The sequence below is a fragment of the Eulemur rufifrons genome, chromosome 2, assembly GCF_041146395.1.
Source record: "Eulemur rufifrons isolate Redbay chromosome 2, OSU_ERuf_1, whole genome shotgun sequence".
Lineage (NCBI taxonomy): Eukaryota > Metazoa > Chordata > Mammalia > Primates > Lemuridae > Eulemur > Eulemur rufifrons.
The window spans coordinates 66,635,197-66,661,828 of record NC_090984.1 but is presented as its reverse complement, the minus strand read 5'-3'; the positions used below and the strand labels follow the sequence as shown (position 1 = coordinate 66,661,828).

Below are 26,632 nucleotides of genomic sequence, written 5' to 3'. Positions count from 1 at the left end.
AAACAAATTTCAACGAAATAATCCTCCCAGATTGACTGGTACAATAAGAACATTAGTAAGCCATAAGGGCTAAATGGACAGCTGCTGTGCTCATGATTTAGTTCTAACTTCCCCTACCTGACTGGTGCCACTACCGCAGGAGGCTGGTTTGCAACAGTTTATGGGGGTGAAGTACTGGAGTAGTTAACAGCTTTTGACAAAGGTGCACTGTTTCTGTTTGAAGTGGAATTTGTGAATAGTTGCATAGCTCAACGGTATTTTTTAGTTCTGTTTGCTTAACAGCCCATCATGGCAGAGAAGACCAAGAGAAAGCTGAAGGAAGAAAACAGATTTTTTTAATGAGGCTTGGGAATTGCAATATTATCTTGTTTCTGCTAAAGATAAGATGATTGGCTTGCTTTGTGATACTGCATTATCAACATTAAAGAAATTCAGTGCTCATCAGCTTTATAACACTCATAAAAATCACAAATATTGTACATTAGAGGGAGAGGCATGAAGGGTTATATTGCAGAGATTAAAAGATGAAAAGCAAAAGCAAAGACAATTCTTTAAAGCAGCAATAAGACTGAAAGTAATACGACTGAAGCAACTTATAAAGCAGCTTAGTTCCTCAGGGGAAAAAAGGGAAGCCATTCAGTGATGTAGAAATTATTGAAAGAATGCATTGTTGAAGTTGTAGGATGCTTAGACCCCAGTAATGTTTCAAAGTACAAACAACTGAGTCTTTCAAGAAAAACTGTAACTGATCGGTAGCATGAATTAGCCTTCAACTTAACAACTTCATGCAATACTTCAAAATGAAAATACTCATTATTCAGTCACTTTGGATGAATCAACTGATACTACTGACTCAGTGCAGGTTTTATACTTCATTCAGGTCATAACAAGATTTTCTTTGCTGCAAAGAGTTACTCACTTTGGGCTCTCTTGCGAACAGAAAATGGGAAATAGATATCTTCAACAACTTTCAAGATAAATGTGAAGTTGGACTGAATTTGGAAATATTACTGAGTGTGTGTACAGAAGGTGTACCTTCCATGACAGGAAAACATGAAGGGTTTATTGCACAGGTAAAAAAACATATTAACAGATCCAGATGCTCTCATTTCTTGTCATTGTATCTTGTGTCAGCAAATCTCTGTGCTAAAGCTGCTATTCTAAGTGACACTGTGCAACAAGTTATAAGTATTGTTAACTGTATTCATGCAAGTGCAACATGGCATCTCCAGTGTCATAACATGCTGAAGTCCAATGATGAGGTATTCAATGTGTATTTGCCTTATCATTCTAAAGTGGGTTGGCTATCGCAGGGACAGGTGTTAGCCAAAATTTTATCTCTGTGAGAACAGATAGTTAAATTTTATGAAGAACAGAATCAGCAGTGTGTATTGAGAGAAGATTTCTATAGGAATATAGCATTTCTGTGTGATACCATGTCAAATCAAAACAACTTGAATATTTCTTTGCAAGGTAAACCTAAGTCTATATATGATATGTGGCAAAAAATCCAAGCATTTCAAAAAAAGCTTTTTTCAAAACACTTCTTCAAAGGAAAATTTTGGATGAACATTTTCCCCAGTTAGCAAAAGTCATTGATGAGCAGGATGATATATGCAAATCATTTGAAGAATTATGTGGCTGTTATTAGTTGGAGAATACAATGAAAGATGCACTTGACATCACACCCAAATTAGCATTTTAGCCTCACCTGGTTCACATCCCCAAGGCACCTAAAGAACTACAGGTGGAATTGATTGCACTCTTAGTAGATGATGACATTTTAAAGTCATTGTTCAGTGGTAGATGATGACATTTTAAAGTCATTGTTCAGTGGTAAGAAAGATACAATTGAAATATGGAAAAATGCAGAATACTCATGCCTTCAGACAACATGCCTGAAAAATGATTTCTAGCTTTTCAGCCACTTATTGCTGAGAATCTACATTTTCCTACCTAACCCAAATCAGGACCTCCTTAAGGTCACAAATGACTGATAACCATCTAGAAGGATCAGTTGAAACTGTGGACCTCCATGTTGCAGCCAAATATTCAAATTTTTTCCAACAAAAAGCAGACACAACAAAGTCATTAAAAGGTTAGTTAACTTTAAAATTAACAAATAGTTTTCATTTTTTGAAATTATTAAATACATAATAGATTTTTACAAAATAATGTACATTTTTAAGTGTATCTAATTGAAATTTCTTGAATGCAGCCTTATTTTATTACAGCTAAATTAATGTGGCCTTCCAACACAAAAAGGTTCTTCACCCCTGGCTTAGGGGGCCAAGAATAGGGTAACTGACCATTTCTATAATTTAACCAGATTACTTTCTGTGGATGATTCAAACTCCTTTCATTATGAGTCTTCTCTTTGAGAGTTGAGAGTCCACGAGGTATAGAGAAGGCATTGGACCCTGGGAGGCCAGTAGACTTGAGATCTGCTGTCCTGATTCTTCTATCTTACTAGCTAAGACAGTGTCCATGGGCAAGTCACTTTACCTCCAGGGGAAGAGGTTTAGTCTAATTTGTAAAATAGTTACAATGCATTATTGGAGGTGGAGAATGCAGGGCTTGAGTAGTCACTTTATCCAGTGTAAATAGTGTGAAAAAGATTTAGGTGGCCATGAAGTGCAAGTTCTTTGTAGGGGATAATGCATGAGTTCACTTGGGGTAGAGTACAGAGGAATGATGAAGGATAAGCATGAAAATATAGGTTAATGAAGGTAGCCTATTGGGACAGTAGACAAGCCATTTAAGAGTTAGTAGGAGAAAAGTGACAAGACTGCCCTGTATTACACTATGACCACATTTTCATTATTATTCTTTCTCTTTTTAAATGTCCACATTCTTTTTTTCTTAATTTCAAAATATTAAGAGGGTACAAATATTTTTGTTACATGACTTGAGTCAGGGCTATAAATGTGCCCATCACCCAAATAGTGAATAGTGTTCATTGTACCTGTTAGGTGGGTTTTTGCCTCTTCCTTCCTCCCCCACCCCTTGCTCGATTTCCAACATAAATGTCCACATTCTGTGGACAAGGGAAAAAAAGTCAGCATTCTAGACTAAATTTACATTCTAGTCAAATTTTACTGTTTCATCTCCATTGATATGCTTTAACCTTGTAGTTTGGCTCAGCAAATTTCTATTAATACTGTGTATTGTATGTATTTGTTTAGTAAATATATTTGGTAAAATTAATTGTAAATAACAAGTAAAAATGTTATAGTTTGTCCTAGTAATATAAAGAAAATGGGGTCATTTGGCTCAGTGATTCTGCTGGCTGTACAAGAAGCATGGTGCTGGCATCTGCATCTAGGGAGGGCCTCAGATTGCTTCCGCTCATGGCAGGAAGAGGATGTGCAGAGATCATATGGCAAGAGAAGAAGCAAGAGGGAGGGATGTGCCAGGCTCTTTTTAACAGCCAGTTTTCACAGGACTAATAGAACAAGAATTCACTTATTCCTGGGAGGCACCAAGCCTTTCATGAGGGATTTGTCCTTATGACCCAAACAGCTCCTTATTAGGCTCCACCTATAACATTGGGGATCAAATTTCAACGTGAGATTTGGAGGGGTCAAATTTCCAAACTATAGTATAGTGCTAGCAGAAATAAGCATAGCTCATTAATTTTAGAAGTTGGCATAAAGAGGCATAGAAAAGTTAATGCCTAGAGCAGCTTATTGCTTATTAGCATTTAGTTTGAATATAAGGGTCAGAATTAGTAGATTTTTATCTCTTAGGATTCACTCACCAGTCCAAAGTGCTGCTCTTTTCACAAGACCTAGCACAGCATCTCGGACTTCAGTGGTTTTTAAAAATATCAGAGCTGTTTCATTCTGAAGAGAGCACTGCAAGAAGGGAGAAAAATAATTATTCAATTGAGTAGATATTGGAAAACACTGTGAGGGGATCACAATGAGTAGCTAGAATAATCTTTTTGGAATGCAAATCTTGATTATTTCACTGTTTCACTTTTTTAAGCTTCCGTGGCTCCCACAAATTCTTAATGCAACCTTTAAGGTCCTGGCTGGCTTGGTTCTGACCTGTTTCTCTAGCCTCGTGTTGCATCATATTTTATATTTTCTCTTTCCTGCTGCCATCCGTCTGCATTACTCTTCATCTTCCTTTGGGGTTTCCCTGGGCTTTATATCCTCAGAGTCTACTACAGTTTATAGCCTGTACTAATAAATGTGTTTAAAGGATTGTATACCCTGTTGTCTATAAAAGAGGATAAGTGATGCAGACACTGAAATGGAGGAAAGAAATTTTGTTGGTAATTGGAGCTTGAGTATTCTTTTGACTATTCTTCCATAGAATGAAAAAAGTAGAGATACCAAAATATAAAAAATGAACTTTTTGCTTTGTGGATTTGAGAAAGACTATAAAGAATAAATTAAATATGGAGTGAGTGCGTGTGTGTGTGTGTATGTGTGTGTGTGAGAGAGAGAGAGAGAGAGAGAGAGATTGAAACGGTTGAAATTCAGCATTGATTTTCACCCCCTTTGATTTGAGAATTTCAGTTTGTATTAAAAAATTCAAATTGGCCGGGCGCGGTGGCTCACGCCTGTAATCCTAGCTCTCTGGGACGCTGAGGCGGGTGGATCGCTCAAGGTCAGGAGTTCGAGACCAGCCTGAGCAAGAGTGAGACCCCGTCTCTACTAACAATAGAAAGAAATTATATGGACAACTAAAAAATATATATATACAAAAAATTAGCCGGGCATGGTGGCGCATGCCTGTAATCCCAGCTACTCGGGAGGCTGAGGCAGTAGGATCGCTTGAGTCCAGGAGTTTGAGGTTGCTGTGAGCTAGGCTGACGCCACGGCACTCTCTCTAGCCCGGGCAACAAAGCGAGACTCTGTCTCAAAAAAAAAAAAAAAAAAATTCAAATTAATTAGCACAGTTCACTAAAAAAAGATACCTTCTATTAATATATAGGCATGGGCCTCTATTACTTTAAAGTAGGTGTGAACCAGAATAACTTGCTCTTTTTTCTGTTTATTTCCTAGACTTGGGGAAACATTAATTTATTCAATAAATATTTAGTTGGCACCTGCATTATGCAGAATGGGAAATGTAATTTGTGAGATGCTAGGGTAGCACTGTAATAGGATATAATGATGTGGCCTGTGTTTTCAAGGAACTTACTTTCTGCATAGTATGGAAAGTAAAAGAAATACAGGAATAGTGATATCAGATAGAAGGGTCATTACCTTTTAGATTAGGTACTTATTTGTAAATATACCCTGTCTATCTTCTGTCTAGCTACTACTATCATCAAATTTCCTAAGTAATGCTTGGGTTTTTGAAGGTGTTTCAGCTAAATATATACCATTTCTAAGCAAAACTTGGACTATCCATTTTGATTTTTTCTCACCACCTGAGTGGGCTAGATAATGTAAATAAAAATATATGTCTCTCTCTTTTCTTTTGATCCAGAAGTGGCCAGATGGTCCAGAAGTGGCCATTCATTGTTTGTTTGTTTTCCCCTCCCTTTGGACCTGCCCTGGTTACTCTTAGCATTTTAGAAGCACACCTATCCCTCAAGTGCATCTATCCAATGAAGCCTTATGCATAGTTTTTAAAAGGAAAGTAAAGAAGAGGGAACTTTTATACCTTCATTCCTCTCATAGAAAAATCATTCTCTCCCTAGGTTACCCATGTCATGGTTCAGGCTGAGAATTCCTAAGAAAATGCTTATGATTGAGAATAAAAAGAGAGCTTGGGCGGGAGTGGGAGATATCCAGGGAGGCTTAATGGAATTTAGCAGTCCCCAACTTTTTTGGCACCAGGGAAGACAATTTTCCCACAGACAGCGGTTGGGGACACAGAGCACAGGCGGTGATGTGAGTGATGGGGAGCAGTTATAAATACAGATGGGGCTTCCTTCGGTTGCATGCAGCTCACCTCCTGCTGTGTGGCCCCCCTCTTCCCTTCCCATTCATAAGTTTCATGGAAGACAATTTTTCCACGGACGGGGTGGGGGCTATGGTGGCAGCAGAGCTCTGTGGCCTGGTCCCTAATGGGCCATGGACCCTGTACGGGGGTTGGGGACTGAAGAAATAGATGATTTTGAGTTAGGTCTTAAAGAATAGATAGAATTTGGACAGGAAAAAATGGAGAAGGATATTATTGTGAGCAAACAACATTAGCAAAAGATATTAGTGTGAAAGGAAAACTTAGTTTTTCTCTAGGAGACTTTTGAGCTGACAATTTAGGGGATGATTATCAAGTTTTCATATTGTGAGAATTGTCTTGCGGTGAAACTAAAAAACATGGAACATTATTATATGTATTTATGTGAGGATCTGAAAGGAAAGTTCTCCTTATTTTCCCATATAAGTGTGTGTGTGAAGCTGTTCAGAGACTACTAACGATCAAATATTTTTACTATAAGACATAACAGAACAATAGTATTCCTTAATTACATCCAGTTTTTTTAAGAGTTTAAAATACTTTATTTTATTTTATTTTTTTTTTGAGACAGAGTCTCACTCTGTTGCCCGGGCTAAAGTGCCGTGGCGTCAGCCTAGCTCACAGCAACCTCAAACTCCTGGGCACAAGCAATCCTACTGCCTCAGCCTCCCGAGTAGCTGGGACTACAGGCATGCGCCACCATGCCCGGCTCATTTTTTCTATATATATTTTTAGCTGTCCATATAATTTCTTTCTGTTTTTAGTAGAGACGGGGTCTCGCTCTTGCTCAGGCTGGTCTCAAACTCCTGAGCTCAAACAATCCGCCCACCTCGGCCTCCCAGAATGCTAGGATTACAGGCGTGAGCCACCGCGCCTGGCCTAAAATACTTTAATAAAAAGTAACATATCCTGGGATTTTCTGTATGCCTCACTTTCATCTATTCAAATCATTAAGTATCCATTACTAATAAAGGGGTACAACAAATGAAGCTATTAGAATTCCTAATGTCAAATTGTAGAAGCAGTGTACTCTATAATTGCTGTACTAGTTCAAATGAACTACTAATAATTAATGTGAATAACTTTTTTCTGAGATATTTAAAAGCCATTTTTTAAAAAGAATTAAATGACTTAACAGCTAAGTTTTAATTTATATCAAGAATTTTTCATAGGCCTTGTGGGAGGAAGTCATGGAATTCCAGAGAGCTAAAGTTCAGGATATCTTGCAAAACCAGTGGCTGTGGGCCAAATCAGAGACATCCTCTTTTGCAGAATCTTTTAATTGAAAAATAACAGTGTCACTATGAGTTGTTAAAGGGTTTTTCCAAAGAACATTATTGTTTTCTTTATTGACTTGCTTAAGGTTAGTTAAATATATATTATAGAGATTATATTCAGATTTTTTCCTTGGAAATTTTAAAATGTAGGTTACATAACTATATATTGATTGGATTTAGTACTGTAGTAGTGTGAGTATTTTTAAATACTTCATTCCTAAATTTAGGGTTCTTTCAGGCTATTCATGTATAGTTTCTTAACTTTTAAATATTTTAAAAATTTTGATCATTAATATACTGAATTTGAGATTAATAAAATTTCTGCAATCGTGAACATTTATTTGATCACTGAATTCTCCCTTTATGCATATAAAAAACATCTTTGCCATATTTTAAAGTAATGTCATTTGTCATAGATGAAATAAGTACTTTTAGGTTTGAGATTCTGTAAAAGATTGTACATGTATGGTCATTACCATATTTTACACTTGAGAAAACTAGAACTTTATAACTTGATTCATTTATTTAGCAACTAAAAATTATTAAGTATTTATATATGCCAGACATTGCGCTAGGAATATATCAGTGATCAAAAGCCAAAAACTTTATACTTTCATGGAGCTTACATTCTGGTGGTATTTGTTGAATTTAACTAATGACAAAACAAGGACAGTTGATTTGGTTTAATATTCCAGTGTTCTTAGTGCGGAATTGGGCTGGCAAGTATTTCTCATCCTACTTGCCAATTCAGATAGTTTTGTCATAACTGCCTGGAGCCTAAGTTATATCTGCTCTAGGTGTAGGAGGGGCACTGGTAGTATCATAAGATTGTCAGCCGTAATATGTCTGCCCTTATCTCACTATCTGATTTTTCTCTTCCCATTCTGTTGGGCAGCTTTATAGTTTGGTAAGCAGGAGAATGTACTTTGCAGTGAGACTGCATTAAATTCACATCTTAGCACCTCTACTGCTTTTGTTGGGATGTTGGGCAAGTTACTTAACTTCTTTGTACTTCATTTCATTTTGTAAAGTGGGGAAAGTAGTATCAACTCAGAATCATTGTGAGGAGTTAATGAATTAATACACTTACTTAAAACTGTGTTTGGTACATAACATTCTTGATAAATATTTGTGATGGTTATTATTCTTCTTCCTCTTTATTTACAATTCTGAAATCCAAAAAGTTCTGAAAATTAAAGGATTTTTGTTAACTATTTGATGGTAGAAAACTTCCCTGAAGTGATGTGAGGCTATTTATATTCTTTGTTTCTCATACTTCATGAAAACTCATATACTTCTTAAAAAAATTTGTTTGCCTCACCTATTGTGAAAGACTGTGTAACTGATTGAAAAGAGCACAACAATCAGAGCAAATAATGTTTAGATTCTTTTTTTTCCTCTAAAGAGATGGGATCTTGCTCTGTTGTCCATGCTGGTCTCAAACTCCTGGCCTTTGTTGATCCTCCTGCCTTAGCTTGAGTTGCTAAAATAACTTATGACTTATAAGTTATAACTTATGACTTACCATGCCGTGCTAGAAAATTTACATACTTTTTAAAAGAAATACGAATCTGATTGATTGTGTTACTGCCCCAATTTGCATTAGATGAGATGTTAATGCAATATGTGGTATATACTCTCTAGTAATAATTTCTAGATCGTATGTGACTTCAAGGGCATTGATGAAGGAATGTGAACCTGTACTAGTGAAAATCATATTACATATAGCTAAGTTTTTTTCTCACATTAATAACAAAATCTGTAATGATTTTAAATAGCTTACCTAATCAGTAACTGTCTTATTGATTAATTATTAAAAGTACTTTGAGTTTTAAGAGTAACAAATGAATCTAAGTTATTCTTCTTGAAAACTTGCTTGTAAAATTATTTGTAATCTTACTTTTATTACAAAATTTGAAATATCTCTTGAGGTTAAAAAAAAGATTTCAAGAAACATACTAGTTTTAAGAATGTTAAGTCTGCCCTCCAGCAAGCATGTTTTCCCCCCTCATTGTGAAGTACTGTGTTATTTAATGTGTAGAAACCATTATTATTTGTTATTTTATAATACAGCAATCTTTCATTTACTCGGCATTCTCTTGTCAGTGACTTCAACCCAAAGAATCAATCTTGTGAGGAGTAAAAATGAAACAATAAAAAATGAAAGTCACTTACAGAACCTTTTAGTCTATTTTAAAAAATTTATACCCCACCATGTTATATAAAGAATTTCATTCTCTTTTCAAAGATACAGAAATAACATAAGTTAGAAATAATATAGTCCATTTATTTTTAACTTAGCGGTAATTTGGATTCCCAGCTTGCTGCAAAATAGAATGGTTGGGAAAAGAGGGAAGCATGTTGCCAGTACCTCAGTAGGTAGTATAGATAAAAAGCCTCAGCAAGAGAGTGAGAAAACTCTTTAAGTCAATAGAATGTTTTAAGTATATAGTCTGATAGGGGAAATGGCTTTGTGCAGCTCAGGATGTGTTTAATTCTATTCTGCAGATTCTGAGTCAGTGTCATGTTTTTGGCTTTTGCAGTATTTCAGAATTTTTATGAACCTTTATGTTGTTTATAGGAGATTTAAAAATGGTCAGTGTATCAGGAAACATGTGTTTTAAAGGAAGTACCATTAATGGCCAGTCAAGGTGGCTCATACCTATAATCTCAGCACTCTGGGAGGAGGGCAAGGCAGGAGGATTGCTTTAGCCCAGGAGTTTGAGACCAGCTTGAGCAACATAGTGAGACCCCATCTCTACATAAAATAATTTTTAAAAAAGAAATGAAAATACCATCAAAATGGCTTGAAGCTTTATACCTGGAAGGGGTAAACTTCCTGTTTATGGGAAAGGAGCTTAGGTGTGGCTGTGGTTTAAAATACCAGATGAGGCCCAGCGAGGTGGCTCACACCTGTAATCCTAGCACTCTGGGACGCCGAGGCGAGAGGATAGCTCAAGGTCAGGAGTTCGGGACCAGCCTGAGCAAGAGCGAGACCCTGTCTCTACTAAAAATAGAAAGAAATTATCTGGACAACTAAAAATATATATAGAAAAAATTAGCCTGGCATGATGGCACATGCCTGTAGTCCCAGCTACTCGGGAGGCTGAGACAGAAGGATTGCTTGAGCCCAGGAGTTTGAGGTTGCTGTGAGCTAGGCTGACACCACGGCACTCTAGGCAGTAGAGTGAGACTGTCTAAAAAAGAAAAAAAAAAAATCCCAGATGAGTATGAAGTTATTGGCATATAGAATTGCCGTTTAAAAATTGAGTATCTGGCATTAGACTTAGGTTCAGAAAAAAAAAAATTGAGTATCTGTAATGCTTTAAACCAAGTTATTGCCATGTAAAATGACATTGGGATTTTAGAGGATGGTGGTGGTGTTTGATAATTTATTAAACATTATTTTAGGCTCTGTCATAAGTAGAAGAGATAAAAAATAAGGTGTAAGTTTTCTTTGCTTCAGGACATTTTAGTATTTTATTAGTGTTTTTCTTTTCCCTGTAATTCTTTTCCATCAATAAAACTGGAAAATATTATTTTTATGAAATTTTATAAACTTGTGTGCACTTTTTTTGTTTCCATTCTTGAAAAGATAGAGATTGAGTATGCACCCTTTTAAGTGGGGGCCTTGACTGCTTAAATACTTTAGGTATTTAAATAAATGATTGTACAAAAGTGTCTGTGCCTGCCTCAGCACACCGAATTATGAGATTAATCTCTGTGTTTGTGAATTCTAAGCTTCATGTTAATTCTGTTACAGTGAGCTAGGTTTTGAAACTTTTGTGTGATGACAACTTTTTTGGTATTCTTTGCTTTGTGTATAATGTTAGTGTCACCTGACTCTTTATCTTAAAATTATTTATATCTGAACCCTGCCTGGCCCCAAATATTTAAGTGCTTTGAATTCACATGTATAGTTTTAGTTAACTGTTAAGGGGCCAGGGGTACTAATGTTTCTTGAGAACCTACTATTTTAAATAGTGGTATTATGGTTTTATTATTAATTGCTGTAATCTGAATTTGCCATTAATTTGCTTGCAGACCTAAAGTACTTAGAAGTTTCTTTTTTAATTCCTTGGATGTTAAAGTTTGCTCCTGAATGATGTTGCAGTTTCTAAATATTTTTTTAGTTCTTCAGTAAGTGCTAAAGAATGTTTAAAATCATTAAATGAAATACACCTATATCTAGTGTTTGCCTTTAGTTGCAAAATTTGTTTAAAGAAAGAAAACTTTTGCAGTAGAACAAATTTGATGAAGTAATTTATTTGTTTGTTTTAAGCAAGATACTTTTTTTTTGGAAACTATAGTTGAGAATCAACCTTTAGGCTGATTAACCAGCTGAATCAATGTTGAAAGTGTTGCACTGGTGACCTCTAGTGGTCTTGCAGCTAAAAAAATTACCTACTATCAAATATCAACAAATAGCAAGTATTTCTCATGCGATAATAATCACGTACTGATTGTGGAATGAATTCAGATGATGTATAAAATGTGGTCCCAAATGATCACCTTTATCTGTATTCAAAGGAAGAAAAGTTATCTTGAAAATCAACAATAAGACTTGTTTACTCTGAATTTTCAACTGAAATTGGATGTGGAAACCAGTTTATAAAAGTTAGTTTTTGCCTTTGCAATATGTTTGTAGTAATGAATTTCAAGTTAGTCACCTACTCAGCCATTATAATCTTCAGATCAAAATAATTAAAAACAATAAGCCGGGTGCGGTGGCTCACGCCTGTAATCCTAGCACTCTGGGAGGCCGAGGCCGGAGGATTGCTTGAGGTCAGGAGTTCGAGACCAGCCTGAGCAAGAGTGAGATCCTGTCTCTACTAAAAATAGAAAGAAATTAGCTGGATAACTAAAAATATATAGAAACAATTAGCCGGGCATGGTGGCACATGCCTGTAATCCCAGCTACTCGGGAGCTTGAGGCAGGAGGATCGTTTGAGCTCAGGAGTTTGAGACCAGCCTGAGCAAGAGTGAGACCCCCGACTCAACTAGGGGGGAAAAAAAAACAACAGAAAGAAATTAGCTGAACAACTAAAAATATGTAGAAAAAATTAGCCGAACATGGTGGCACATGCCTGTAATCTTGGCTACTCTGGAGGCTGAGGCAGAAGGATTGCTTGAGCCCAGGAGTTTGAGGTTGCTGTGAGCTAGGCTGATGCCAGGGCACTCTAGCCCGGGCAACAGAGCGAGACTCTGTCTCAAAAAACAAAACAAAACAAAACAAAAAACCAATAAACTTTGTCGACTTAGGTAGATAAAAAAATGAAATCTTTAATATTTTAAAAACTCATTTTATTGAAGCAACCACACATTCCATTGTAGAGTCTTTTTCTTCTCATATCTAAAGGACCTAGGTCTCTGACCTTATTTTCATGATAAAAATATACTTTTTTTTCCCCCCTAAGACAGAGTCTCACTCTCTTGCCCAGGCTAGAATACAGTAGCGTGATCATAGATCACTGTAACCTCAGATTCCTGGGCTCAAGCAATCCTCCCACCTCAGCCTCCCTAGTAGCTGGGACTACATGCCTGCACCACTATGCCTGGGTGATTTTTCTGTTTTTTTGTAGAGGCGGGGTTCTCATTCTTGCTCAGGCTGGTCTCAAACTCCTAACCTCAAGCAGTCCTCCTGTCTTGGCCTCTGGAAGTGCTAGGATTACAGGGATAAGCCACCACACCCTGCCAAAACATACTTCTTAAACCTAATCCTTAGGAATGAGATTTTTAAAAAAACCTTTTAAAATTGTGAACTATAATTTATATACAGAAAAGCACATAAAACATAATTGTACAGTTTAACCAATCACAGTGCATGACTTACAATGGGGTTACATCCTGATAAACCTGTTGAAGTAAGTTGAAAATATTGTGAGTCAAAAATGCATTGCATTTAATATATCTAACCTAAGGAACATCATAGCTTACCCTAGCCTACGTTAAACATGCTCAGAACACTTAAATTGGCCTACAGTTGGGGAAATCATCTAACACAAAGCTTACTTTATACTAAAGTGTTGACCTTAGCATATCACTAGCATGGGAAAAGATAAAAGTTAGAAGTACAATTTCTGCTGAATGCATATTGCTGTTAAAAAGTTTAAAGTCAAACCATCATAAGTCAGAGACCTTCTGCATTGTAAAAGAGAACAACCATAATACTATCTCTAGAGAGGTCAAGAGATAGAACATTGCCAGCACCCTAGAAGCCTTAAAACCTACCCTTCCAAATCACTGCTGCTTCTTTCCCCCATAGAGGTAACCACTGGCCTTTTTTAGCAATCCTTGTTTTTCTTAATGTTATCAGTTTAGTTTTGTCTGATAGTGAACTTTGTATAAATGAGATTGTATAGAATGTTCTTTTGTGTCTTGATTCTTTTTCCCTCAGCATGTTGGTTCATCTGTGTTGTACATAGCTGTGGTTTGTTCATTTCTTTGTCTGTATAGTATTTCATAATGTACAGTATTCATATGAGTGTATCAGAGTTATCTGCTTTCTAGTTGATGAATGTTTAGGTTGTTTGCAGTCTTTGACTATTATGAATAATGATCCTGGATGTATGATTTTACCATATCTCCTAATGCGTACATACATACATTTATTTTCTTCTTCTTCTTTTTTTTTTTTGGTAGAGACAAGGTCTCACTTTAGCCAAGCTGGAGTGCAGTGGTGTAACCATAGCTCACTGCAGCTTCAAACTCCTGGATTCAGGCTATCCTCCTGCCTCAGCCTCCTGAGTAGCTAGGACTGTAGACATATGCCAACATACCTGGCTAGTTTTTTAAAAAAAAAAATTTGTAGAGACAGTCTTTTGTCTTGCTATAGTGTCTTGCTATGTTGTCCACACTGGTCTTGGACCCTTGGCCTCAAGCAACCCTCTGGCCTTGGCCTTCCCAAATGCGGGAATTAGAGGCATGAGCCACCATGCCTGGCCAGATACATGCATTTATACATGCCTTTCTGTTGGGTATTTTTCTAGGGAGTTTTGGTTTTAGGGTGTTTATTTCTTCAACTTTAATTGGTAATGCAAAACTTTTCAAAAGAACTATATACCAGTTTATAGTTCCATAAATAGTTTATGAGAGTTTGTTTTGATTCACATCTTCTTCCACAAATAGTATTGTAGTATTTTTTTTTTTTTTTTTTTTGAGACAGAGTCTCACTCTGTTGCCCAGGCTAGAGTGAGTGCCGTGGCGTCAGCCTAGCTCACAGCAACCCCAAACTCCTGAGCTCAAGCGATCCTCCTGTCTCAGCCTCCCGAGTAGCTGGGACTACAGGCATGTGCCACCATGCCCGGCTAATTTTTTCTATATATATTTTTAGCTGTCCATATAATTTCTTTCTATTTTTTTAGTAGAGGTGGGGTCTCGCTCTTGCTCAGGCTGGTCTCGAACTCCTGAGCTCAAACGATCCGCCCACCTCGGCCTCCCAGAGTGCTAGGATTACAGGCGTGAGCCACCGCGCCCGGCCCAGTATTGTAGTATTTTTTAAAAATTTAGCTAATCTGGTATTGTGTTACTTTATTGTATTTTTAATTCACTCTCAAATTCTGTACCATTAAACAACTCTCCTTTTCTCCCTTTCCCCAATCCCTGATAACCACCGATATACTTTTCTGTGAATTTGACTACTTTGGATACCTCATGTAAGTGGAATCGTACAGTATTTATCTTTTTGTGACTGGCGTATTTCACTTAACATAATGTCCTGAAGGTTCCCCGATGCCGTATCAAGTGACAGTATTTCCTTCCTATTTAAGGCTGAATGACACGCCATTGTATGTATATACTACATTTTGTTTGTTCATTCATCTGTTGATGGACATTTGGGTTGCTTCCATCTCTTGGCTATTGTGAATAGTGCTGCTATGAACATGAGTGTGCAAATATCTATTCAAGACCCCGCTTTCAGTTCTTTCGGATATGTTAGTAAGCTCAGACCAAACCCAAGGTCACCTAGATTTTCTCATGTGTTATCTTCTAGCAGATTTATAGTTTTGGCCTGTGATCCATTTTGAGTTAATTCTTTGAAAAATATAAGGTCTGTGTCTAGATAAATATTTTTTTCATATGAATATCCAGTTGTTCTAGCACCATGTGTTGAAAAGACTATTCTTTGCTCCTTTGTCAAAGATCAGCTGATTATATTTTTGGGAGTCTATTTGTGGACTCTCTATTCTGTTCTATTGACCTATTTGTTTATTCTTTCACTTGTACGATGCCGTCTTGATCACTGTAGCTTCATAGTCAGTTTTGATATTGGGTAGTTAGTATCAGTACTCCAACTTTGTTGTTTTTCCATGTTGTGTTTGTTATTCTGGATCTTTTGCCTTTCCATATAAACTTTAGTTAGAATTGGTTAGTCAGTATCCACAAAATAACTTGTTGAGATATTTATTGGGATTGCATTCAATCTATAGATCAAATTAGGAAAAATTGACATCTCAAAATATTGAGTCTTCCTATCTATGTACATGGGACTATCTCTCCATTTATTTAGGTCGTTTTTGATTTCTCGTAGCAGAGTGTTTCATAATTTTCCTCCTGTGCATGTTTTGTTAGATTTATGCTTAAGAATTTCAGGTTTTGGGCTAGGCGCGGTGGCTCACGCCTGTAATCCTAGCACTCTGGGAGGTGGAAGCGGGTGGATCGCTCAAGGTCAGGAGTTCGAGACCAGCCTGTGCAAGAGCGAGACCCCGTCTCTACTAAAAATAGAAAGAAATTATCTGGCCGACTAAAAATATATATACAAAATATTAGCTGGGCATGGTGGCGGCGCATGCCTGTAGTCCCAGCTACTTGGGAGGCTGAGGAAGTAAGATCGCTTAAGCCCAGGAGTTTGAGGTTGCTGTGAGCTGTGCTGATGCCATGGCACTCACTCCAGCCCGGACAACAGAGTGAGACTCTGTCTCAAAAAAAAAAAAAAAAAAAAAAAAAATTTCAGTTTTTGGTGCTAAGGTAAATGGTGTTTTGTTATTTTAAATTTCAAATTCCAATTGTTCATTACTGTTATACAGACAGGTAAGCAGTGGCCTTTTGTGTATTTCTTGGCAACCTTGCTATAATTGATTATTTGATCCAAGATTCTTTTTGTTGGTGTTTTAGGATTTTAAACATAGGCAGTCATGTCATCTGCAAACAAAGAGTTTTATTTCTACCTTCTCAATCTTTGTCCTTTTTTTTTTTTTCTCTTCTCATCTATTACATTAGCCTATACTTTGAATATGATGTTGAACAGGAGTGATAAAAGAGGAAATTCTTCCCTTGTTCCTGATCTTAGGGGGAGAAAGCTTCTAGTTTCACATCATTAAATATGGTATTTAAACTATAGGTTTTTGGTATATATTCTTTATCGAGTTGAGGAAGTTCCCTTTATTCCTCGTTTGCTGAGAGTTTTTGTCACGAATGGGGATAAGATTTTGTGAAATGCTTTTCTGTGTCTGTTAATATGATCTTAGAGGTTTTCTTCTTTAGCTTGTTTTGCCAGTTAATGATGGATTACATTAATATGTTTTTGAATGTCAATCAGCCTTGCAAAGCTCTGAGATAAATCCTACTTGGTCTTGATGTATAATTCTTTGTATACATTGTTGTATTTGCTAATATTTTGTTGAGTTTTGCATCTGTGTTCATGAGGAATACCAGTCTATAGTTTTCCTTTCTTGTAATGTACTTTACCTGGTTTTAATATTAGGACTGGCTTCATCAAATGATTTAGCATGTGTTCCCTTTGTTTCTGTTTTCTGGAAGAGACTGTAGAGAATTGTTATAATTTCATCCTTAAATGTTTGATAGAATTTGCCAGTTAACCCATCTGGGCTTGATGCTTTCTATTTTGAAAGGTTATTAATTGTTGATGGCTTTTCTTTAATAGATACAGGCCTATTCAGATTATTTCTCCTTATGTGAGTTTTTTTTCTTGAAGAACTGCCATATTATCCTCAATGTTTATACCATTTTACATTGCCACCAGTAGTGCACAAGGGTTCCAATTTCTTTCTTTCTTTTTTTTTGATACAGAGTCTGGCTCTGTTGCCCAGGCTAGAGTGCCGTGGTGTCAGCCTAGTTCACAGCAATGTCAAACTCCTGGGCTCAAGCGATCCTCCTGCCTCAGCCCCCCGAGTAGCTGGAACTATAGGCATGCACCACCATGCCCGGCTAATTTTTTCTATATGTATTTTTAGTTGTCCAAATAATTTCTTTCTATTTTTAGTAGAGACGGAGGTCTCGCTCTTGCTCAGGCTGGCCTCGAACTCCTGACTTTGAGCGGTCCTCCCACCTCGGCCTCCCAGAGTGCTAGGATTACAGGCGTGAGCCACTGCGCCCGGTCCCAATTTCTTTATATCCATACCAGCACATGTTATTTTCTGGTTTTTTGATTATTGCCTTCTTAATGGATATGCTGCAGTCTTAATTTGTATTTCTCTGAGCATCTTTTCGTGTGCTTCTTTGTCCATTTGTATATCTTCTTTGGAGAAATATCTATTCAAGCCTTTTGACCATTTTTTATTTGGGTGGTTTGGTTTTTTTGTTGTTGAGTTTTAGGACTTAGCTATATATTTCTTTTCTTTTCTTTTCTTTTTTTTCCTTTTTTTTTTTTTTTTTTTTTTTTGTGAAATGTCCCAGCTGGCCTTGAACTCCTGGCCTCAAGTGATCCTCCCACCTCTGCCTCCCAAAGTACTGGGATTACAAGCATGAGCCACCATACCCCGCCAGAATTTGCTGTGTATTCTGGACAGAAATCCCTTGTCAGATATGTAATTTGTAAATATCTTCTCCCATTCCATAGATGGCCTTTTCATTCTGTTTGATGGTGTCCATCAATGCAAAATTTTTAATTTTAATAAAATCCAATTTCCTTTTTCTTTTGTCTGTCCTTTTGATGTCATATCCAAGAAATAATTGTTGGTGTTTGTTATTGAAATGCTTGTTCTTGAAATGTTTGTTAGAATTTACCAGCAAAGCCTTCAGATCCAGAGCTTTTCCTTATGAGAGATTTCTGTTTCTTGGTGATTCAGTCTTGGTAGATTTTATGTTTCTAGCAATTTGTCTATTTCATCTAGGTTGTCCAGTTGTACAGTGTACATAGTTCTCTTTTTATTTGTGTGGAATTGATAATGTCTTTTTTCATTTCTGATTTTAGTAATTTGAATCTTCTCTCTCTTTTTTTTTTGGGCAATCTAGGTAAAGGTTTGTCAATTTATTTGATCTTTTCAAAGAAGTGACTTTTGGTTTTATTGATTTTTTTTCTGTTTCATTTATCTTTGCTCTAATCTTATTTCCTTCTTTTTGCCAGTTTACAGTTTAGTTTATTCTTTTTCGAGTTTCTTAAGTTGTATAGCTTGAGATCTTTCTTATTTTTTAGTATAGCATTTATAGCTATAAATTCTCTCAGCAGTGCTTTCGTTGTGTCCCATAAGTTTTGGTATATTGTATTTTTGTTGTCATTTGTCTCTGTTCCCTGACTTCCCTATGATTTCTTCTTTGATCCATTGGTTAAGAGTGTGTTGTTTAATTCCCACAAATTTGTGAATTTCCATTTTTCTTTCTATTATTGATTTCTAACTTCATCTTGTTATAATTAGAGAAGAAACTCTGTCTTTTTAAAGCTATTGAGACTTAATTTGTGACTTAACGTATATGGTCTATCCTGGAGAATGTCCCATGTGCACTTGAGAAGAATGTGCATTCTGTCGCTGGATAAAATGTTCTGTATATGTCTGTTAGAGTTAGTTGATTTATTGTGTTGTTCAGATCTTCTATTTTATTACTTATCATTTGTCTCGTTCTTTGCATTATTTAGAGTGGTGTATTGCAATCTCCAACTAGTATTGTCCGTTTCTCCTTTCAATTCTGTCAGTTTTTGCTTAATGTATTTTGATAGTCTGTTAGGTATGCAAAGGTGTATAGTTGTGATATCTTGTTGCTGTATTGAACCTTTTATTAACACAGTTATGCATCACTTAACGACAGGAAATATGTTCTGAGAAGTAAGAAATGTGTTGTTAGGCAATTTCATTGTGTGAACATCATAGGGTATACTCACGCTAACCTAGAGTGTACTCACACCAACCATAAAAGATAGAAATAGCACACCTGTAGCGGGTACTGACCATGAATGAAACTGGGCCCAGGACATTGCTGTACACTACTGTAGACTTTATAAACACTGTAGACTTGAGCTACACTAAATTTATAAAAAAAAAAAAAAAAACCTTTTTTAAATAATATTAAAGAGAATAAGATTCTAGGAAGAATTAATAGTATATAAATTTACCGAACTTCTTTATAAACTTTTTGACTCTTCTGTAATAATGCTTAGCTTAAAACATTATACAGCTGTACAAAAATATTTTTTTCTCTATATTCTTATGGTCAGGATCATCAATTTCACTGTTGTCCACCTCCACATCTCGTCCCACTGGAAAGTCTTAAGGGGCAATAACATACGTGGAACCATCATCTCCTGTGATAACAATCCCTTTTCTGGACTACCTCCTGAAGGACTTGCCTGAGGCAGTTTCACAGTTAACTTTTTTTTTTTTTATAAGGAGGAATAATACATTAAAAATGATAAAAAGCATAGTGTAGTTAATACATTAATCAGTAACATAGTCATATATCATCAAGTATTATGTACTATATATAATTGTTTGTGCTATACTTCTATACAGCTGGCAGCACAGTAGGTTTGTTTACACCAGCATTGCCACAAACACGTGAATAATGGATTATGCTATGTCACTATGCAATAGGAATTTTTCAGCACCGTTATAATCTTATGGGACCACTGTCCTATAGGGTAGTCCATCATTTACCGAAGCATAGTTAGGTGGCATGTGACTATTGTATATAATATTCTTCTTTGTCTCTTGTAACCTTTTAAAATTTTAAGTCTATTTTGTCTGATAATAGGTTTGCAATTTTTTTTTTTTTTTTTTCCCCTTTTTTAGAGACCTGTCATCCAAGCTGGAGTGCAGTGGCACAGTCATTAGCTCACTATAACCGTGAATTCCTGGGCTCAGGCAATCCTTTGGCCATAGCCTCCCATGTAGTTGTCATCATGCCCAGCTAAGTTAAAAAAATTTTTTTGTGGAGATGGTGTCTTTTTATGTTGCTCAGGCTGGTCTCAAACTTCTGGCCTCAAGTGATCCTCCCACCTCAGCCTCCCAAAGTGCTGGGATTATAGGCGTGAGCTACCGGGCCAGGCCTGAGTACTATTTTGAAGTGACCATTCTTTTCTCGATGTTCTGCCCTGCCACCTTTCATAAATCATATGACCTTATATGCTTTAGTTTGTTTCTGGGCTTTCTGTTCTGTTTCTTTGGACCATTTTCCTATCTCTGTACCAATCATTGTCTTAATTTCTGTAGCTTTATAATGCATCTTAATGTTTGATAGAGCATATTCTGCTACTTCATTGTTTACAAATTATCTTGACTATTCTTGGCAATTTGAATTTTTTTGTAAATTTTAGTCAGCTTATTCAGTTTTACACACAGACACAAATTCAGAGTTTGATTAGAATTAAGTCTGTTGATCAATTTGGGTGAAAACTGGTATTTTTACAGTAATGAGTCTTCTAGTCTGTTTACGTTGGCTTTTATGCTTTTGTTAAATTTTTAAATTTTCTCTGGAGATCTTGCACATCATTGTTGGTTTATTTCTAGGTACTTTTATTTTTTGATGCCATTGTAAATATGTTCTTGAGGCTACTTTTTAAAGTATTTATTTGCAGAGATGATGCTGTAAATACAGCTGAAAATCCATTATCAGTTATGTTGTACTAATTGCTAAATCTGTTATTTTATTGGTCATTCTTATGACTATCAGGTATAATCTTTACCTTTTCAGTCAGGTACCCTCTAGATACTTGGTGATGCTAGGCCATAAGGTCAGTTCCAGTCCTCATGGCTTCTCTGTCATCTTTTTTTTCCCCTACATATTTTTGATTAATCCATAGTTTTTTAAAAGTTTTGATGTATTCTTGAACCTTTTTCTTGTCCTGAATCCTTGTGAATTATCTTCCTTCAGCTCCCTATTCAGTAACTGCTTTGAGATTCTTGCTTTTTTGTGTGTGGTTTGTGCTTGTTTCTCTGATTTACTGGATTCTCTAAATGTGGATAGGTTGGTAACAAAAATGGAAAAGAAAAAAGTGAAAATGAATTCTCACAACAGTATAAAATTCTGATAGGAACTATTACCTGTGTAGTCTTTATTTTAACCTCTTAGAGGACATTATGACTTTCACTTAATCTCAACGCCTTTCTCAATCAGAAAAACCACTTATTACTTCTTAACAGAAAAGAGTTTGTTTCAGCTTTTTCATTGGTAATTGTAGAATGCTTATTCTTTTAAAATTGAAATCACATAATGGTTTTATTGTATGTGATTCATGTTTTTTTTTTATTAGTCTATATAGGAGAAAAACCCAATCAGAATCTTCCTTGAAAATGTATAATGAAATTGACATATTTTCCCTTTGCTCCATAGTTCAAGAGAGTGACTGATAAGTGATGCTGTTTTTTTCAGGATCTTAGACTGTTAGGTTGTGAATCTTTACCATTCCCCCAGACCTTTATTTTTATTTGAAAACTTATGTTTATAAGTGTTATGTTTGTAAGTGTTATGTATCTGTTTATAATTTCTCGGGTGTTGCAGTTACTTTAATGACAATTTAGCTTACTAAGTAGCTTTCTGTGTCCTACTGAACAAATATACCTGTGCATCATCTCAGTAAGAGCATTCTACCCTATGTGAAAGTTGTGAATGTGTGCATAATGGTAAATGTCCACATACAGAAGCCAGTGTCTTTCAACATTATTCTTTAGTGTGGGTGGGTAAAGGAGGCTGACGTTCTGGGAAGGGCCAGAAAAAGGCAAAGAATTACCTTTCTTGGGAAATAACACAATTAAGAAGAAAAAAATCCTTTCACAGTAGAAAAATGACAACAGAAAATAATGAGATCATAGATTGTATGGTGGCCCAACAAACTATTTGCCTATCTGGTATTGCAAGAATTGAAACACAATTTGGAGTGGGGTGGTAGAATGAAAAGAGTATAAATTTTCTAGTGTGTCAGGAAAGAAAAGCTTCCAAAATACTCAACTATTTTTTTGAAATAAACAATGTCTCATTTTCTAAAATATATGTATCTACTTGTGACTATAATACTGCTTTTCAGTTCTTTGTGATTTGTATGTTAGGAATTAGGTGCAGTTTTTATGCATAAAAATTTCCTTTCAAGGTTATATAAAGGTTAAATATTAATATTGGGGATCCTAAGGATTGATTACAAGCAAATAGCTAATTTTTGGTTATATTTATTTTTAAAGTGATCACGTTATCTAAGAAAGTTTGATCGACCATTTTTATGAATTAAATCTTGCTGTCATGAGTAAAAGTGCAAAGGTTTGCATTTATTATTTTCCTCTTTTCAGTTCCCTATATATGTTTAAGGAAAAATGAAAATAATGTATCTTTTATATTTTTAGGCCCGGATAGCATTTCTACAAGGGGAAAGAAAAGGTCAGGAGAACTTGAAGAAGGATTTAGTAAGAAGAATAAAGATGTTAGAGTATGCATTAAAACAAGAAAGGTATATGTGTTTCATTTTCTTATAAATCAAGTAGAACAATAGTATTCTCATTTATACCATTGTATAGTATAACAGCTTTCTAAAAGGTACAAATCCTTGCCCAAATACAAGATGATATTTTGATTAGATTCGTATATGGGAAAAGAAAAGCAAAAGAGATTTAAAAAGTTAAATTGAAATAATGTGTTTTGTTATAGAATTTAAATTTTGGAATTAAAAAGATCAGGGAAAATTTTTCTTCACTTGGATATATGTGTTACCTGCGAAATTTACTTTTTTTTCTTTAAGTGGTACATTTCTTGTTCTTTGCAAATAAAGTTTAAAGAAACACATTGATCTTAATGTTTTGTTATTGGAGTAATGTATAGTAATAGTCACAAAAGGAAAAAATTATTTTTTTAACAATATATTATTAAATTTTTAGGGCAAAATATCACAAATTAAAATACGGCACAGAACTGAACCAAGGTGATTTGAAAATGCCAACCTTTGAATCAGGTAAACTTGATGCTTCTGTTACTTTTTTTTTTTAAAGGTCACTTTTATGTAGCAGACATGTTGTCTTTACCCCTGTTTTGTTTTGATAGCATTAGACAGATGATTGACTATTGTAAACTGTTTAGAATTTGGGAAAAATATTACATAAATAAAGGTAAGTAGTTTCTTCTACTTCTCAATCCTGGGCTTACTTGTCCTATTTTCCTTGCATTGACACCTGTGTAGAACTGTGGCTATATTTTTGGTAGTAATTAGAGCTAGAAGCTAATGTAATAACTGGTTTTCTACCTGGACAATTCTGGTCCCAGCCTGTATAAGCTTTATTATTATTAAAAAGTCCCTTTAATCTGGAGAAGTTCTAATTAACTCATTTTAATCCTAAACATATTGGAAATTTGACTGAGTTTGGTAACTACAGAGTCCGCCAAATAAGAGAGAAGGAAAAAATTATCTCCAGTTGGCTTTGCTCTTTATAAAACAGATAGTGAGTGTGAGAGTAGTATCTGATGAACAATTACGCAGTGAAAGGAGGGACTGGATATAGGAGAGGGCCAACAGTTTAATGCTAATTTTAGGGCTGTGTATGATTACAATTTGAGTAGTCAGAAAGAGTGGACAATATTTTGATTAGGATTTGGGAATATTACTGGCAATTTCTTATTTCTCAGGTATGTCTAGAACTCAGTTATATACACATTTTTGATAGTGCAAATTAAAAACTATACTGTGCCTGGCGAGGTGGCTCATGCCTGGCCGAGGAGGGAGGATTGCTCAAGGTCAGGAGTTCGAGACCAGCCTGAGCAAGAGCAAGACCCCATCTCTACTAAAAATAGAAAGAAATTATATGGACAACTAATATATATATAGAAAAAATTAACGGGGCATGGTGGCTTATGCCTGTGGTCCCAGCTACTCGGAAGGCTGAGGCAGAAGGATTGCTTAAGCCCAGGAGTTTGAGGTTGCTATGAGCTAGGCTGAACTCCATGGCATTCTAGCCAGGGCAACAGAGCGAGACTCTGTCTCAAAAAAAAAACAAAAAACAAACTATACTGTTGTTGATTGCTAGTTACTAAGACAAAAAAGAACTTCTTTATTTGGATATATGATTTTTCATCTCCTTCTATAGTTCTCCCATACCTAATAAAGTCAAAGCACATATGGTAGGAAAAACAAAACTTACATGTGGATTTTTAAAGTTAGGTGTTACTGTAAAAATTCAGTTAATTGGTTTTTAGTTCATTGTTAAGTACTTAGAACTTGGCAGAAGCATATACCATATGTACAGCCTGCAGTGGATTTACTTTTTGTCTGCTTTCAGTTTTTTGCAGCAAAACTATTTATTATTTGTTCCAGTTGTTATATATATAAAATCAAGAGACCAAGATGGGGGTGGCATAGATTTTCTTTAATGTGACTTTTTAGTGGTTATGAAGGCTCATTCGAATGTGAGGAAACTATGTTATGATCTCCATGGAAAAGCAAGCATAAATAATTGAAAGAAAGTCTATATATTTTGAACTTTGTTTACTACAGTAGTCCTATTTCAGTTAGAGGGAGTACAGTGGCTTCACCAGAAGAAACCTGATGGATTCAGAGTTTTTCTTTGACTCATTTTCTTTCCAGTATTGCCACAATAATCAGAAAATAAGTAAACACTTTCTAGAACTAGAGGGCTTGGTTTGTGTAATGTGAGGAAGGAAGCTAGTTCCATACACATTGTACCTGGAATAGAGGTCAGAATCAGTATTGGTTAGCTGCTCAGTACAACAGTTATATTAGCAGGTAAATCTCTCCTGTGCATAGCTAAAATAAGTCTTTTTATCTCTATAAACTTAAGTATTAAAACTTCCTCAAATTGAGCAATAAAATAATATCAAAGTAACTTATTCACAGGAGACATATAACCGCAAAGTAAAATGTTTTTACTTGTGTAGAAAAACTATCCAGGATGTTTACTGGAAAACAGCTGGGTGCAGTAGCTCAGGGCTATAAATCCCAGCACTGAGGTGGGAGGATGATTTGAGGCCACGAGTTTGAGACCAACCTGAGCAATGTAGCAAGACCTGTCTCTTAAAAAAAAAAATTAGCTGGGCATGGTGGCGCACACTTGCAGTCTCAGGTACTCTGGAGGCTGAGACAGGAAGATTGTTTGAGCCCAAGATTTGGAGGCTTTAGTGAGCTATGATGATGCTACTGCACTCCAGCCTGGGCAACAGAATGAGACCCTGTCTCTTCAAAACAAACAAAGAAACAAAAAACAGCTATACAACATGGTTTAGTGGAAAACAAAACAAAGCAAAACAAAAAAATACATCAAGCAAATAAAATGGTATAAAATTGTTTATGTCAAATTATATATGGATGTAATATTAAGTGAAACAATGTTGCCTTTCATATACCCCCAGATAAATCAATGCAAAAAAGAAAATATGCAAAATATTGATTTGATAGAAGTATAAGACATGCAAGTGTTTATATCCCTGTCTCAGCACAAATACATATAGCCTAATGTAACCTTTTTGTTTTTTTTTTTTTTTTTTTTTTTTTTTTTTTTTTGAGACTCTAGAGTCTCAAGTTTGTTGCCCAGGCTAGAGTGCCGTGGCATGAGCCTATATCACAGCAACCTGGGCACAAGCGATCCTCCTGTCTCAGCCTCCCGAGTAGCTGGGACTACAGGCATGTGCCCACCATGCCCGGCTAATTTTTTCTATATATTTTTAATTGTCCAGCTAGTTTCCTTCTATTTTTAGTAGAGACGAGGTCTCGCTCTTGCTCAGGGCTGGTCTCAAACTCCTGAGCTCAAACAATCCACCCACCTTGGACTCCCAGAGTGATAGGATTACAGGTGTGAGCCACTGTGCCCAGTCCCTAACTTAACCTTATAAAAGGGATTGTATCCAAATACGTAAAAATGCTCCCTTTGTTGTACGTTTAGAAAACAGAAAATCTGATAGAAAAATGGGCAAAAAACTTAAAAGGCGTCCTATGAAAGAGGATATCTAAATGGCCAGTAAACATTTGAGATGATGCTTGATGTTTATTGGTATTGAAAAAATATAACTTAAAACCACAATGGAATACAATTAGACACTGACCAGAATGGCTAAAACTCAAAAGAGGCAATATTAAGTGTTGATGAGGATGTGGAATGATAGTGATCAGAACTAGTAGAAATTGTTGCTAGGACTGTAAATTGATAATGCTGCTCTGAAAGTGACTTGACGATATTACTAAAGTGAATATAGCATACATACCCTATGACCCAGTAATTCCACTCCTTGAAATACATAATGTGTGTTAACCACAAGGCTTGCTTGTATAAGAA

General features: G+C 35.9%; 1 protein-coding gene across 2 annotated transcripts in view; it reads left to right on the top strand.

Moving 5' to 3' along the window:
• The window catches only part of STRN3 (striatin 3), a 103,615-nt gene that overhangs the window by 21,862 nt on the left and 55,121 nt on the right, over positions 1 to 26,632 (top strand). For both annotated transcript variants that reach the window (XM_069464028.1, XM_069464018.1), the window contains exons 2-3: positions 22,706 to 22,809; positions 23,234 to 23,307. In XM_069464028.1, coding sequence (XP_069320129.1) covers positions 22,706 to 22,809; positions 23,234 to 23,307 — 178 coding nt within the window. The remainder of the gene's footprint in view (positions 1 to 22,705; positions 22,810 to 23,233; positions 23,308 to 26,632) is intronic.